This window comes from Scylla paramamosain, chromosome 28, assembly GCF_035594125.1.
Source record: "Scylla paramamosain isolate STU-SP2022 chromosome 28, ASM3559412v1, whole genome shotgun sequence".
NCBI lineage: Eukaryota > Metazoa > Arthropoda > Malacostraca > Decapoda > Portunidae > Scylla > Scylla paramamosain.
In genome coordinates, this window is record NC_087178.1 from 16005912 (window position 1) to 16022250 (window position 16339).

General features: G+C 39.2%; 1 protein-coding gene across 1 annotated transcript in view; it reads right to left on the minus strand.

The window, feature by feature from the left end:
- LOC135115006 (PDF receptor-like) overlaps positions 1 to 16339 on the minus strand; it is a 204804-nt gene that overhangs the window by 77093 nt on the left and 111372 nt on the right. Inside the window, 3 exon segments of the mRNA XM_064031418.1 lie at positions 2164 to 2267; positions 13408 to 13527; positions 13529 to 13569. Coding sequence (XP_063887488.1) covers positions 2164 to 2267; positions 13408 to 13527; positions 13529 to 13569 — 265 coding nt within the window.

A 16339-nucleotide genomic window follows, 5' to 3' on the forward strand; every position in this document is an offset into this window, starting at 1 on the left:
AGGAGGAGGAGGAGGAAGAGGAAGAGGAGGAGGAGGAGGAAGAAAACATAATGCTATCTGATATATATATATATATATATATATATATATATATATATATATATATATATATATATATATATATATATATATATATATATATATATATATATATATATATATATATATATATATATATATATATATATATATATATATATACTCGTATATATATATATATATATATATATATATATATATATATATATATATTTTTTTTTTTTTTTTTTTTATTTTAAGTATATCTAAGTATGTGACTAAGTAATATACACTAAATGCACTGCTCTTTCGTTTATTCTCTCTGTCTCTTTCTCGTCGCATCTGTCTGTCTGTCTGTCTGTCTGTCTGTCTGTGTATTCACCCATGGCAGTAAAATCTCGACCCTAAGTTAAATGGAGCTCGTAAAAAAAAAAATAAATAAATAAAAACACTGATATTAGAGAAAATCATTATTAAGGTTTGCTGAGGACACGAGAGTAGCGGTAACAGTCTGCAACGTTTCATAAAGATACTAATGATGGTGTCTAGTGGGATGACGCGTGAATTCCTGACTTAAATTTGCATAGAAGCTCGGAAAAATTACTCGTGTTATTTCATAGGATTAGAAACTGTCGCGCCATTTCATCAGTAATTGCACCTATTTTTGTTCCGGTAATTGAGAGGAACAAAATGCTTCAGTGTTGTACTGCTGGTGGAGATCACGCGAGGATAAGAGAAAAGAATGCTAATGTGGGAAAATAAATGCTTCATGTCTCATTGCATGTTGTCTCGTAATACACATAATCTCATTGCTGAATATTAAAAAAAAAACGATAACACGTAAGAGTTTTCCTTTTACTACGTGTAAGTGAATTTGTACCGTATTACCTCGTAGGACATTATAGTGTACCTCGGCTCTCAGGTTACATTTAGGAAAGCTACGAACAATGTGCAAGATGCGAATAAACTTAGACATTGAGAGAAAACCACTCACGGTATTGCATAAAGGCTTAACGTGTCTTTTCAACAGTATGTCAATAACTGTTTCTCTTCTACGGAATATTGTAGACAAAACCGTCAACAATATTAATATGAGGGAAAAACTATCATTGAGTCGAGGAAATTCTGAGCCAGTGTTCCCATCACAATCGAAGACAGGTGTGGTCCTGCTTAACGTTTCCATCTCAAACATGTCCAGGCACGATTGTCCAAGCCGAGGCGGATGAAGGAAAACCCAACCATGTGCAATTACCTCCTTACACGCGTCGGCTTCTGAGTGGCAGGCGGAGGCAAAGAAATAGTTTTTATTCCAGAATTTTGAAACATTCGAAGCAGAAAAGCTGGTGTGAAGAATAACCCGAGGCTGCATATCGTTTTCTGGTTGCCAGCCTTCGCTTTCACATTACTTCGCTCATTTTATTTATCCTTAAGCGAATTCAAAATGTTTCCTCTTAGTATAAATGTCTCGATTCTTAGGTTTATCGTTGTGTGAAAAGAAAAAAAAGTTTCTCAATCCGTTTTTTTGGCACTTTTTTTTTTTTTTTCATCAACAGTAATGCAAAGTAAAAGTTGCTGAGCCAAGTTGCAATTTTATGTCCTTGAGGCGGGATGGAGTGTGTCTATCTTGGAGCTGGTGATGTAATCCTCTCCCAGCAGGCGATTAAATAAAACTACATTGGCCTTGTCTTCTCAGGGCAAACCACCCTTGACAGTAAAGTTTACTTAAGGATAATTGGGTAAACAAAAGCACCTGAAAGGAATTTCGAAGGATAAACGTTGTGGGAGACAAAAGTAATTAGAAGAATGAACGGTGTAGGAAGAATACAAAGGCAACTATGAAGGAATACATAAATGAATGAGGATAGTGAATAGAAACGAGAAAGAATTAGAAGAACGAACGATGGATAGACAGAAAAAAATAGATACATTAAAACAACGTGAGAATTCGAGTGAAAAAAAATTGAGGAGGATAAAAGACAATGAACAAAAAGGAATAAAAAGAAGGAACTATGAGCTAGATTAAAAAAAAAAAAAGATGCACTCTAGAATAATATATGAAGTGGATGGAGTGAAAAAGTCAGATTTGGGAACGTTGCTTCCTCCACTGGTGAAAAGGAACCAAGTGCAGAGTGATGTGTGTCTTACCTGAAGTAGAAGAAGATGGCGAGGGAGATGCAGAGGGAGGCCAGCGAGAGACTCAAGCCGATTATTTCCATGATGCGGGTCCCCAAGGCGATGTTAAGCTTGGTCTGGTGGGCACAGGGAGAACAGGAAGCATGAGACACTTGACTGAGGAAACTTTTTTTTTCACATAAGAGTGGGTCTGGTCTAGGGCAACAAAAAGGAAGTACAAATAAGAACAAATAAAATAAGGTACACTAAGTTGCCAGTCCCCTTAGAGAACACCCAGGTGGATTATTCAAAGCTGGACGATAAGGGTCTTGAAACATCCCTCTTGAATAAATTCAAGTCGTAGGAGAGAGAAAAATACAGAAGCAGGAAAGGAGTTCCAGAGTTTACCAGAAAAAATGGTTGAAGGAATGAGAATACTGGTTAACTCTTACACTAGAGAGGTGGACAGAATAGACATTACTGCACGGTAGGTATGTTATATATATACAAAAAGGTTGTGTCAGTTGCAGATTACTGGAAGAAAAATGTTAAGGTTTATGCATTCCTTTATAAATGTAATTTAAGAATAATTTTGTTTTCTAGCTTCCAGTTGCCTTTATTGAATATTTTACAAGTTTTAGTTTGGCCCTTGGATCTCCTGTGCCGTTTAAGCTGCGAGCCACCAGCAAATCAATTAATTCATGGTTAATTATTGGTTTTGTTTAGTGCTTGTTACATTATTTACGTTTTACTTTTCTTTTCTCGATTGTTGTAGAACAAGATACGCATTTTTTTCATTTTTTTTATTCCTAAAGATATAAATCAATAAATGATGAGTTTGTGAGTGGTTGATTATTTTTGTTGTTTAATGTTATCTACTTAATTTATGAGTACATATTTTTTATTTTCACTGACAGCTTTGGAAAAAAGTTAATCTTTTAACGTAATGACTAACATGGTTTATAATTACCGTCCACCATGAAAGGCTTAACTTACTGTTTATAGTTCACGAGGCAGCCTTGTGTGTTTGTCATGACAAAACACATGTAAAAAAATATATACACACATTCGTCACTATACTTCCATCAAAACCTAACCTAACCTAATTATAGTTCACGAGACAGCCTTGTAAGCTTGTCATGATGGAAAACATGTCAAAAATATACTTACATCAATATATTCCCATCAAAGCTTAACACAACACAACACAGTGCAACCAAACTTAACCTAATTATCGTTCTCGAGGCAGCCTTTTGTGTTTGTCATTACGGACCACATATCAAAAAGAGTACTCCCATCAATATAAACATGTAAATGACTGGAAGGTAATGTAGTCTCACCAGTCCTCCCTCCCTACCGACTCCCTCCGTACAGCGGCGATCGCGTTCATTGCTGCAGAACACACAAGGCCTAAACTTCAAGGGAAAACGGAACATTTTCAACTCAAATAATTCCATAGCTTTTAGTGTTCACTCGGCCACAAACAGGGGAATGAGGCGGGTTGGCTTCCGGGGCTGAAATCTCATTAGGGTCCCGATTGTGGCTGAAAAATTATATGCAAGAATGTGTTTGGGTTTAGAAAATATAGTAAAACTTTATATAGTGGAACTTTACCTTTTGGATGTGTATTTGTTAGTAGACTGTGATTTTTATTCATTTATTCAATTTAATATGGGGAAGAGCGAGGTTTTGAGTTACTCTTGAAAGGAGAAGAAGAAATATAAGAAGACATGGAAGAATCGATAGACGAAAAAGAAGAGAAAAGAAGGAAAAAGAAAAAAAAAAACAAGAGATGAAGAAATAGAAGGAAAAGAGAAAATTAGAAGAAAATAGAAGAAATAGAGGAAGAAAGAATAAGAAGAAAAAATAAGAAAAGAGAGAGAGAGAGAGAGAGAGAGAGAGAGAGAGAGAGAGAGAGAGAGAGAGAGAGAGAGAGAGAGAGAGAGAGAGAGAGAGAGAGAGCAAAAGAAAACCAGGAGAATTAGGACACGAGAACTTTTAACTTCATAAACTTACAAAAATAAGACAGGGAAACGAAAAATCATACAAAATACAAATAAAATAAGTTAGTGAATCTATATATATTGAGGAAGAAGAAAAAAGAAAAGAAAAAAAAACGTCAAGTGATTAAGAGGGGAATTGAATAAAGAAGAGACTAACAAAATAAATAAATTAATTAATTAAATAAATAAAAAAAGGAAGAGGGAACTAGTGACTTACAGTTGCAGTTTGGTAATGTGGCTGTGACTGGCAGTGACGGTGGTAATAGTAGAGGTGGTAGTGATAATAGTGATGGTAATAATAGTGGTGGTGGTAATCATGGTGGTGGCTGTAGGCGTGTGATAATAATAGTGGTAGTGGTGAGATGAAACAAAAAAAAAAAAAAAACACGACAGTAAACAGTCAGACGCACAAACATGACAAACAAAAGAACCCAAACACAGGTACTTAATTGATGAGGGAAAAGACTTAAGTCAAAAGGGAGGTAACCAATGGGGAAAAAAAAAAAAAATAGAGAGGTACACAGAAATCCAAGTGTGTGGACCGAGGTACAGAGAAATGCAGGTGTGTGGACCGAGGTACAGAGAAATGCAGGTGTGTGGTGCGAGGTACAGAGAAATGCAGGTGTGTGGTGCGAGGTACAGAGAAATGCAGATGTGTGGACCGAGGTACAGAGAAATGCAGGTGTGTGGTGCGAGGTACAGAGAAATGCAGGTGTGTGGACCGAGGTACAGAGAAATGCAGGTGTGTGGACCGAGGTACAGAGAAATACAGGTGTGTGGACCGATGTACAGAGAAATACAGGTGTGTGGACCGATGTACAGAGAAATACAGGCACGTGGAGAGAGGTACAAAGAAATGCAGGTGTGGGGAGCGAGTTAGAGAAGACAGACAGAGAGACAGACTGACTGACTGACAGATAGGCAGACAGACAGACCGACTGGCTGACAAACAAACAAATAGACTGACAAACACTGATAAACAGACAGACTGACAAACAGACAGACACAGACAAACAAACAGACACAGACAAACAAACAAACAGACAGACTTAAAAGCAAACATACCTTGAGAAACATACATACAGAATGAGAAACAAAAAAAGACAGGCTGACAAGCAGACACAGACTGACTGACACAGACAAACAAAGACATACAAACATACATTGACAAACAGACTGACTGACAAATATTAATCCTGAAAAACAAACAGATAGACAGACTGACAAAAAGATAAACAAACAGACAAGCGACAGATACACAGACAGACAGACAGACAGACAGACAGACAGACAGACAGACAGACAGACAGACAGAGACAGACAGACAGACAGACAGACAGACAGACAAACAAACAAACAGGCACTAACAAACAGACTGGGAAACTGACCGACATACAGACAGATGGACAATGACAGACAAAGTGACAGACAGACAAACAGATACAAGCAGGCAGACGCTGTCATAAACACACACGGTCCAAATCAAAAGAAAATAGTGTTTTTTTTCTAATTTAACGAAATGTTTTCATCGCTGTCGTGTTTTATTACCTTCACTCCAGAGCATTACATCATCGAGGAGGAAAAATGTGTGTGTGTGTGTGTGTGTGTGTGTGTGTGTGTGTGTGTGTTTGATACCAATAAGTGCCACATTTAATGCACGCTACAGAAAATATTGCTTTTTTTAGTTGCAGTTTATTAAAAGGACACGGCAAATGCGCCACAATTCACCAGCCATCCCTGTTTCCTGAGCCCCGCGGTGTGGCTCCGCTCTCTGCTCATCCCTGCGTCAAATACTCTTTACTGCATGTACTACTTCAGTTAAGGTCACTTCATATGCATAATATTACAACTTTTTGCCTTCATGTCAATTCAGAATCTGATTTATTCGTAACCTATCGTGTAATATCACTTACCCACCGTGAAATGGCTTAATTCCCGAATCAAGTAAACACTAATAGCTGGGATGTCACCTGTGTATCCGTATCCTGATTGCTCTCCGTGTCCTTGGCTTCTTGGGAAGTCCTACTCTAAGGCACAAGTGGTCCTTCCGTCACTTAATCTCACTCTGTTAATCTGGTTTGTATTCGACTGAGTCTCGGCGTCACTGGCTATTACTGATTGGTACTAAAGTTGCTGACGTCAAGTGAAGTGATGGTGGTGATTGGTGACGGTCCGTAGATCAAGGCAGCTTTGTGAGACGCTGTTTGGTGAGGAGGAGCTCATGGCAGTATTATGATGCATTTTTATTGGTGGAGAAGAGGGTGCGTTTAGCTGTGCGTGGCGTTGATGTGTGGGGAAGGGGATTATTTCCACTGAGATGTTTTGCACGTAGGATGCGTCAAGTGCTCCCAGGAGGATATTCGCCCTCTTCAGCACAGTGTTTTGGGGCCTCTCCAGGACTGGTTGGAGTTTATCAGTTATAAAATAAAGTATTTCAAACGGGAAGACCTGTCCGTCTTATGAAATTCCCAGTAGTTTATGTAAGTTACAGAGGGAAAGGTCCACGTAACTTTGTATAGATAGGAATTTCAAAATGCTCCGTGTTTAAGCTTGAAACCTACTTTATCTGACTTTTATTTATTTACTTATATATATATTTATTTATTTTATTTATTTATATATTTATTTTTTTGTTTATTTTTTTCTTTCCCCCACCCTCCACCCGCTGCCACAACTTTGTTCGAGGCTTAACAAGGTTGGTTCTGTCTGTAGAGTAAGGACAATTCCCCTTTTTAGTGCAGTTAGGGCTATTCTAATCCTCTTTGAGCTTCTCTTCCTCTTCGTTTTTTTTCCTCTTCTTGTCGTCTTCGTTGTCTTTCGTTCACTTTCTCTCACTTTATAAAATGTTGTTGTCTTTGTTGTCTATCTATCTGTATCTGTATCATCATTTCTTCTTTTTTTTTGTCCTCCTCCTCGTCGTTCCCTTTCTTCATCATCTTCATCTATGCACATGTTTCAACCTGGCTTTCACTTTGATCTTTACTTTAGTCTAAAAAGAATCAGAAAACGGGAGATAACAGCAAGCATATATATATATATATATATATATATATATATATATATATATATATATATATATATATATATATATATATATATATATATATATATATATATGTAATTTTTTTTTTAAGATTTCTTCCTTTCATGATTCTCTCTCTCTCTCTCTCTCTCTCTCTCTCTCTCTCTCTCTCTCTCTCTCTCTCTCTCTCTCTCTCTCTCTCTCTCTCTCGTCATTGGTGTAAAGTAAGAAAAAATCACTCCTCTTTCCGAGTTTTCTTCTTCACATTCTTCTGGCCAGTTTTTCCTGTTCCTCTTCAGGCATCTTTTGTCTTTTCTCTTCTTCCCTGTTTATGCCCTCCAGGCTATCCCCTCCTTCCTTTCTTCCCCTGCCTTTAATCCTCCCATCATATCCCTCCACTTCCCCTCCTCCCTCCCTCCCACCCGCTCTCTCTTTCTCTCTCCACGTCATTTCAAAATTGGACATCAACTTTTCTCGTTTTTCATCTTAGCGAGTAATTTGTGGTGAAAGTGATTGGCAGCATCCCGTGATAGCCCCGTTAGCTATCTAATGGCAGGAGGAGGAGGAGGAGGAGGAGGAGGAGGAGGAGGAGGAGGAGGAGGAGGAGGAGGAGGAGGAGGAGGAGGAGGAGGAGGACGACGATCAGGAGGAAGAGTAGGAGTCGGGAGCAAATATAGATTAGTAATGGCCTTAAGTCTAATCACATCTTGTTTTCTTGTGACTAGGAAACGCTATAGTCTTTTATTGATACCTAATGTAATAACGTGTTACTGACCACAGCATCCTTGTAAAAGGCGTGATTTTCTCAGCGTGCCTTGGTGCAAGTCCCCCGCCCCTCTCATGGGGATGCGCTGGAGCTGTGAAAGGTTCCCAGGACGTGTGTTATCCGTCACTACCCACCGAAGCGACATTTCCCTTCAGTTGTGTGGCGGGGGAGCAGGCAGGTGAGGGTGTGGGAACTTGGGTGTTTGGCTGGTTGAGGCCTTGTGTCAATTCATTAGTTAACAAGAGCGTGCTTTCCTTTTTTCGCTTGTGTTTGGAATTTTTTTTGTTTTTTGTGTGTGTATTAACGTGAATATACTTTTTCGTCTGTTTGAACGTATTATTATTATTATTATTATTATTATTATTATTATTATTATCTTTTTGTAAGCTTCGGCGTGATTTTCTTTTTTTTTTGTTTCAATGTGATTTCTTTTTATAAGTTTGAACGTGAATATTTTTGGCTGTTTGAAAGTTTTCTTTTTGTGTTTGTGTTTGAACGTGAATGTTCTTTTTCTTGTGTCTGTGTTTGAACGTTTTTTTTTTTTTTTTTTGCTTTTATGTTTGAACGTGATTTTATTTTTTTTATTTTTGTATGAAAGTGAATGATTATGTTTAATCTGCTTGAACGAGAATATATATATATATATATATATATATATATATATATATATATATATATATATATATATATATATATATATATATATATATATATATATATATATATATATTTTTTTTTTTTATTTATTTATTTTTTTTTTGCCTGTGTTTGAATGTGAATAATTTGATAAAAGACCTTAAATTTCACTTACAAAATGAAACTGTGTCGTGATGAAAAAGCTTGAAGGACGCTGCGTTAGAGCACCGTTTGCAGAAAGCTTGGCGGTGTTGTGGTGATGTGCGGCGGAGACAAACTCATCATTTCACTCACATACCCTGTATACATGAACCTTTAAGAGGCCACGTCTTTTATCGTTCGTTTTTCTACCCGTGTCAACACAAGATGCTGTGATATCAAAAGACTTTTCTATTATTTTAGTGGAGCGGGAAGGAACAAAGAAAGGATACCGAAGCGTTTTCTTGAAAATATGTTTTTTTTTTCAGGTTTAGATGTATCTTTCTACACACATGATGGAAGGAGGCGTGGCTGCTTTGTCTAAGGCATGTATGATTCAAGTACCCTTCAGGAGGCATGTGGTTAGGGACTTAGGGAAATAAAGGTTACAATAGGGAAGGAACCGCTTCCTATTCCATTGCAAGCCTTTTTTTTTTTTTTCTGTTGATGAGCCAGGTTTTAATGCATTTGTGCCCATCCCAAGGTACTTACTTGACTTTGTACATGAACTTTTAATGTGGCATTTATAAAATCACGGAAAGGACTGTACATGTCTTTACGTGCGCAGCCTAGTTATATTAAGCTGTGTGGATCCTACACTGAAGCAGCCCAGCAGACCAGCCCGGCACACATCCACAAGGCTGTATCTTAGGAACTACGCTGCCAATCGCGACGAGACTCACACTGCATGATGGCGCAACTCACTCTGTTTTGTGTGATAAGACTTCATTGCTTCTGCTGGTGGAGTTCACGGGCAACTTCTAGAATGTGGAAGGGCGTCTCACATATGATTTTGCAATAAGTACTTAGCTGATTCTGTTAAAACTTGGTATGTGCCTTGTTTTAAGCATACTGTAGCATAGCATGACAAAGCTAGATCTGCGCCGCGCATGCACAAATGCCTCATAGCAACATATCAAATAAGAGACCGATCAAAATGAAATTTCCTAAATAATATAAATCAAGATGTCTTCTTAAATGAGCACGAAAAATCCACATTAATTTTTGCACATGCGCAGTACAGGATAAAAAACAAAAACTTGAGTTTTGTGCAATTTTGACCTACTAAGATTTTCTCAGTGAGAGGTGAGGTGTACGAGAGGTGACGGTGTCTCCAAGCGTCACGCTTTTAATGAACTTAAATTTTCAAAATTTATTGTAGCGTTTTTTTTGTTTTTGAAGTATGTTATGACTGTACATATCGCAAACTTCAAAACGAGACCGTAATAAGTTTCCAGTGATACAATAAGTAAATAAGATGGGGTGAGTATCCAGGAGCTTTCATTCATTCATTGAGATTTCAGTGAGAGTGGACAAGTACCATTAGACGCAGAACTAAATGTGGTATTGATTGATGCGTGAAAGGACAGACTTGTTGTAGCAAGCTGAAGTTGGCGGATGTCTGGCAAAGAGCACTGGGTGAGCAGCCACGCTCGTTCATCAATATCGAGGCATGTTACTTGTTATCAAATGATAAAAAAATGGTATGGACATGATTATTTTTCTTAACCTAGACTTTTCCTGGAAGTCCTTGATCAGTGAATGAAGTTCAAGGTAATTAACTTGCTTATAATTATGCTGTCAAAAATTTGTAATATTTGTGGGCATTTCTGTTGCCTTTTGCAACCACTGGGTGACGCTTGCTGTCCTTCCTCCCAGAGAAACTCCCCCTTCATGTTGTGGTTTGTTAAACTGTAATACGCAGACCTTACTCTTTGCTAATTAGGGAGAGAGAGAGAGAGAGAGAGAGAGAGAGAGAGAGAGAGAGAGAGAGAGAGAGAGAGAGAGAGAGAGAGAGAGAGAGAGAGAGAGAGAGAGATCAAACTTCTTTTTGAAAAATGGGCAGAGTTTTTCGAAGCCTCCTGATTGATGGAGATGGGTGTGTTTTAACGATGCCGGAGGGGTGACCGGATGAGGCACGAAAGGGAAACTATGGGAAAAAAAATCGGACAGTTAGGAAGAAAAAGCTGAGGAAGAAAACTAAGTTGAAAAGTTAATGAATAATAAAACGCAATTACTCTCTTTCAGGTACAGCCAATGAGCTTGATTTCTTGCTCTGTTGGTTATTAATGGTTTTCTTTCATAGCTTTATTGTGGGAGTGTGTTCACTCGTCTACCTGTAAATAGTGTGGTCGAATGAGCTAAGGCGACCTGGTAGAAAAGTATTTAATCATGGGTTCAGTGTCAAATGTAGCGTGGAATGTTAACTGGATGGATAAACATCTGTTCCAGCTCACTCTTACGTAACCTAACAAAACCCAACTTGTTTTCTAATGTCAGTACGTGTAGATTAATAAAGGGACGGCCAAAGTAACGGAGTTGTCCAAGAAAATAAGAGAGAATAGAATGAAAAGAAGGCATGAGCTGTGTGTCGGCCAGAAGAATGGGTAGGATGGAAGGAGGCAGACCAAGGGGAGAGAGAGAGAGAGAGAGAGGAGAGAGAGAGAGAGAGGAGAGAGAGAGAGAGAGAGAGTGAGAGAGAGAGAGGAGAGGAGAGCAAAAAACACACCAGCCTTATGGGAAAACAGCAACCCGACATAAACAAGCAAAGGCTGCAGAAGGTCTATACGTGTAGTCGCCGCAAGTAAAGTTGAACCAGAATTTACCCTCTCCCCACATTAATATCAATGTACAAGTTCTTTCAAAAACTATGCCAAGAGATGATTATCTTTACATATATATATATAATATATATATATATATAATATATATAATATATATATATATTTATATATATATATATATATATATATATATTATATATATATATATATAATATATATAATATATATATACCACGTAAGCCTATATATGACATTGATGACTTCTGAAGGCTTCTCTTATATAATATATATATATATATATATATATTTATAATATATATATATATATATATATATATATATATATATATATTCTATTAATATATATATATATATATATATATATATCTCTTGAATGTGATAGCTAGTTTGAGCATTTATTATTTTTCCTGAAGATATTTTCCTTATATCTTATGATTGTCTTATATTCTTTATTAATTGGCTGTATGAACTTCGCCGAAGCTAGTCATTTTTCACTAGAATCGCGATTTCGGGGTCCTTGACCCTTCTTCAGTAGCGAAGGTCTATCCGTGTTGAGGGGTGTCGGAGAGAATGGCTCCACAAGCTGATTGCGGGGGTGTATTTATACCGGTAGGCTTGTCACCTGCGCGCGTCCTGGTCTCTGATTGGGCTTGACGGCCTGTCGCGGGGCTGTGCTGGGCTGCTATCCAAGCTGGGTCTTCGCGCGCTTGGGTAATGCTTGTAGGCAACTCTTCCTTCTGCGTCGCTGTTTGTTGAAAAATATCGATGAAATCTGAGGCTGACTGCAGACAATAGGAGGTTAGGAATGTAACGGTGGGTGAGGATTTTCATCGATATCCCTCAACATACAGCGACGCAGAAGGGAAGAGTTGCCTCACTAGATGTCGAATCCTTGTTCACGAATGTTCCAGTTGGATTGCACTCAATCAACTGACATCATGGGAACGTGTTTATCACAATGAAGCAAACAACCTAAGCTTGCGATCCCAGAAGCTGTACTCCGAGAAACTGCTGGAGTGTTGCACTAAAGAAGCACCTTTTACCTGCCCCCGCGGTTACAAGTACTGCCCAGGTAGACGGGCGTGGCAATGGGTTCTCCTCTCGGTGTGTACTCTTGGCAAACTTCTTCATGGGTTGCATCGAGGAGGAAGTTTTCAAGATAGTAAAAAAGCCGGATATATATTGCCGTTATATTGACGACATTTTCATCAAGACAAAGGACGCAGCCGAAGCAGAGCATCTTAGACTTCACCTCCAAGAAACATCTGGGCTAACATTTACTATGGAAAACAGCAAAGATGGAGCCATGCCCTTTTCTCGACGTCCTAGTGCAACAAGAAGAAGGAAGATTTACCACCAGCGTCTACACAAAACCAACGAATCCTGGACTCTGCTTGAAACGGACGAAGTGAGTGTCCCACGAGGTACAAGGATTCCACTATCTCAGCCTACATCAGAAAGAACGCTTACACACTGCATACACGTTGGAAACAAGTCCACCAAGAAATACAGCGCTCAACTCAAGTCCTCATAAACAACAATTTCAGTGAAAAAGGACATCAACCGCCTAGTAAAGAAAATTGTCGGCAGCTGGCATAACAAGAAGCAACAAGAGGATAAGAAAGGGAACATCAACATCTTCTATAAAGCAACTTTTCTCTACCGCCTACGAAGAAGATGAGAGGGCCATCACGCAGATTGTGAAGAGGAACATCAAGCCTTCCGACCCTGACAGACAAGTTAAACTGATAATTTATTACAACACCAAGAAAAACCAGCCATCTTCTTCTAAAAAATAAACCCCTCAAAAGAGAAAGAGAGCCTTCAGAAGTCACATGTCATATATAGGCTTACGTGTAACCAAGGAAACTGTGAAGGTCCTCCCCTCCACCTATGTTGGCATGACGACAACAAGACTCTCCCAACGACTAACTTTCCACCTCGCAACAGGAACACCCCAAGAAACATCTTGAAGGAGAAGCATAACATAAACATCACAATTAATTAATTCCAAATTAACATAACACTCCGTAACGTGTGCTCACTTAGCATAACTTGATACCCTACCTGTGCATCCTCCGCCGAGTCATTGTACAGCTTTCTGAGGACCTCCTGGATGGGCTTGGTGAAGCAGACGATGTAGTTGGTGTAGCCCTGCGGGCGGGTGAAGTCCCCTTCAGTCTTGCCCCGCCCACCTTCCGGAAATGTCACACCGCTTGTACACCATCTCTGGGGGAGGAGAGAGGGCGATAAAGGGGATTAGGGTTACACACAAGAGAGAGAGAGAGAGAGAGAGAGAGGAGGAGAGAGAGAGAGAGAGAGGAGAGAGAGAGAGAGAGAGAGAGGAAGAGAGAGAGAGAGAGAGAGAAACAAAACTTAGTCTGATGAAAGTTTAATTCTCTCTACAATAAAGACTCGTTTTTTTACGCCTCCAACCATGTCTGGGTCCCTGTGTGCGCATGCCTCTTCCAATACCTCTCTTTCTCTCTCTCCCTCTTGCTCAGTGTTCTTTTGCGTGTTAAGAAAATTAAACAGCTCTCAGACGGAGCGTTGTTTAATCATCACCAAATTTTGTGGCACAACTAAAGCTAAAATCTCTCTCTCCTCTCTCTCTCTCTCTCTCTCTCTCTCTCTCTCTCTCTCTCTCTCTCTCTCCTCTCTCTCTCTCTCTCTCTCTGATGGGAAGTAATTTCATAGCGCTCCTCAGTGATACATTGTAATGTTTCACTTGCCAAAGCCAGTACGATATAAAAGGTTGGTCTGCTCTTCACTTTTCGATTTCTTTTTTTTTTTTTCTTTGTCTGAGGAAATACTCATGAAAGTTTTTATTCGTTGAAAACTTTTTTATTGACTGCTTAAATGTAATGTAAATATAGTTTTGGTGTCAGTGAGTGTTGCATTATTTTCTATTTGATATATATTTTATTTTTTGTGTCTATAAATGTTATATGTTTTTAATGACTTTTTTTTCTCACATATATTGTATCAGCGTACAAATGGAACTGCTTGAGTGAATGCATGGGGAGTGTTTAGTTAGGTTAGTTTAGGTTATGTTAGGTATAATTATGTACTGTACCTGGTGAGTGAACGGTGTGTGTTTAGTTACAGTTAGGTTACCACAGTATAATTATTTCCTGCACCTAGGCACACCCTGTAGAAAATTAAGTTATAGTTAAATAAGGAATAATAGTAAGCAGTGTATGAGATAATGACAGTTCTGACTTAATTTTTTTTTCCTTGTTTCCTTTTACACAAGTAGCTTCGCCTATCCTTCCTCACCTTGCCTTGTCCTTGAGTCATCTGAGCCTCAGTCCCTCTCTTGAAGCCTTCCATTCCTTCCTCACGCTTCGCTGTCTTTTCCAACACTCCTCGTATCATCTCCCAACCTCCCTCGCCCCAGCATTCCACCATTCTTTCCTTATTTTTTTCCTATCCATCCTACCATTTCTCACTTCTCTGTGTTCCCCCACTCCTTTCTGAGAGCCGCCTCCATCATCCTTCTCTCTCTGATTTTCTCTTCTATTTTTCCCCTCTTCTAATCTTTCTCTTTGTTCCATTTCTATTCTTATCTCCTACCCGTTATTTTTATTTTTCATCTCTACCATCCACTTTTCTGATTCCTCTTATTTTGATCTTCGGTGCATTTGTCATTTTCCTTATGTGTTATATTCTCTTCCTTTCTTACTTTTCCGTCTTCCTACTCCTCTTTTTCTGCACTATTCCTCCGAGACCGAGGTGGTATATTAATAATTTTTCTTTCCTATTCTTCCTTCCTTCCTTCCTTCTTTCCTGCCTTCCTTCTCCTTCCCGTTCCTTACTAGTTTCTCCTGTTCCTTTCTCCCGCTCGGCACGTCCTCCGTTAACTCCCGTTGCATCGCCTCACGCCAGCTGCTCTGCTTCACGTTACTGCGTTTTGCACTCCTCGCCTCCTCGTCGTCCTCGTTTTTTGTGAAGTTGCTTTCACCACTCTCTTTCTCCTCCATCTCCCTTTTCTTTTTTTTCCTTCTTTTTCTCCTTTTTCTTCTCCTCCTCCTCGTTGTTGTTGTTGTTGTTGTTGTTGTCGTTGTCGTTGTTGTTGTCGTTGTCGTCGTCGTCCTCCTCCTCCTCCTCCTCCTCCTCCTCCTCCTCCTCCTCCTCCTCCTCCTCCTCCTCCTCCTCCTCTGCTTCCTTTTTATTTCCTCGTAACTTTTATTAATCAAGAACACAGAAATAATTCCGTTTTCTTGTTAGCAGTAATTCTATTCTTCTCGCTGTGTAACTTCATTCAAGTGGAACTGCCTTATCTTTCTACAGAATTACTTTTCTCTTTGACTTTGTAAGAAAATTTCCCTCTTCCTAGTATCATTGCCTTTTCCTCTCTTTTACTAGTTCCTCTCCCTCTCCCACCACCACCACCACCGCCACCTGCTCTCTGTCGCACTGTTACCTGACATGAAAACATTAGCATGACTTGACTAGGTAACTTGGGACACTTTTACCTGCCTGTCATGTTTTATTTGACTTCCTCCTCCTTGACGTAATGTGATTGTCGTGTACGTAAACCATTATCTGACTCTGATCTTGTTGTAATGTCTTGTTTTCTCTCTCTCTCTCTCTCTCTCTCTCTCTCTCTCTCTCTCTCTCTCTCTCTCTCTCTCTCTCTCTCTCTCTCTCTCTCTCTCTCACACACACACACACACACCCAGCCTCACACTGTCACCTTGACAACAATACTTAATCAAAGGAAAAAGAAAAGAAGGCTCTAATATTATTAATTTTGTGTTTCGGGTAGCGGCGTCTTCCTCACGATGGGTTGGGAGCGAAGCATTGAAGGGAATGCCTTGTGGAGAGACAAGAAGGACCGTGGTGGTGGAAATGAGCACTATATTCTGAAACACATCTGCGCCGCATCTCCACTACATTTAAAAGGCTTTAGTTGGAGTGACACGGGTGGTTTTTTAAGTGCGGTTTTACGGTTCAAGTGACAGATTAACAACATTTTTGTATTATCAACAGGAGG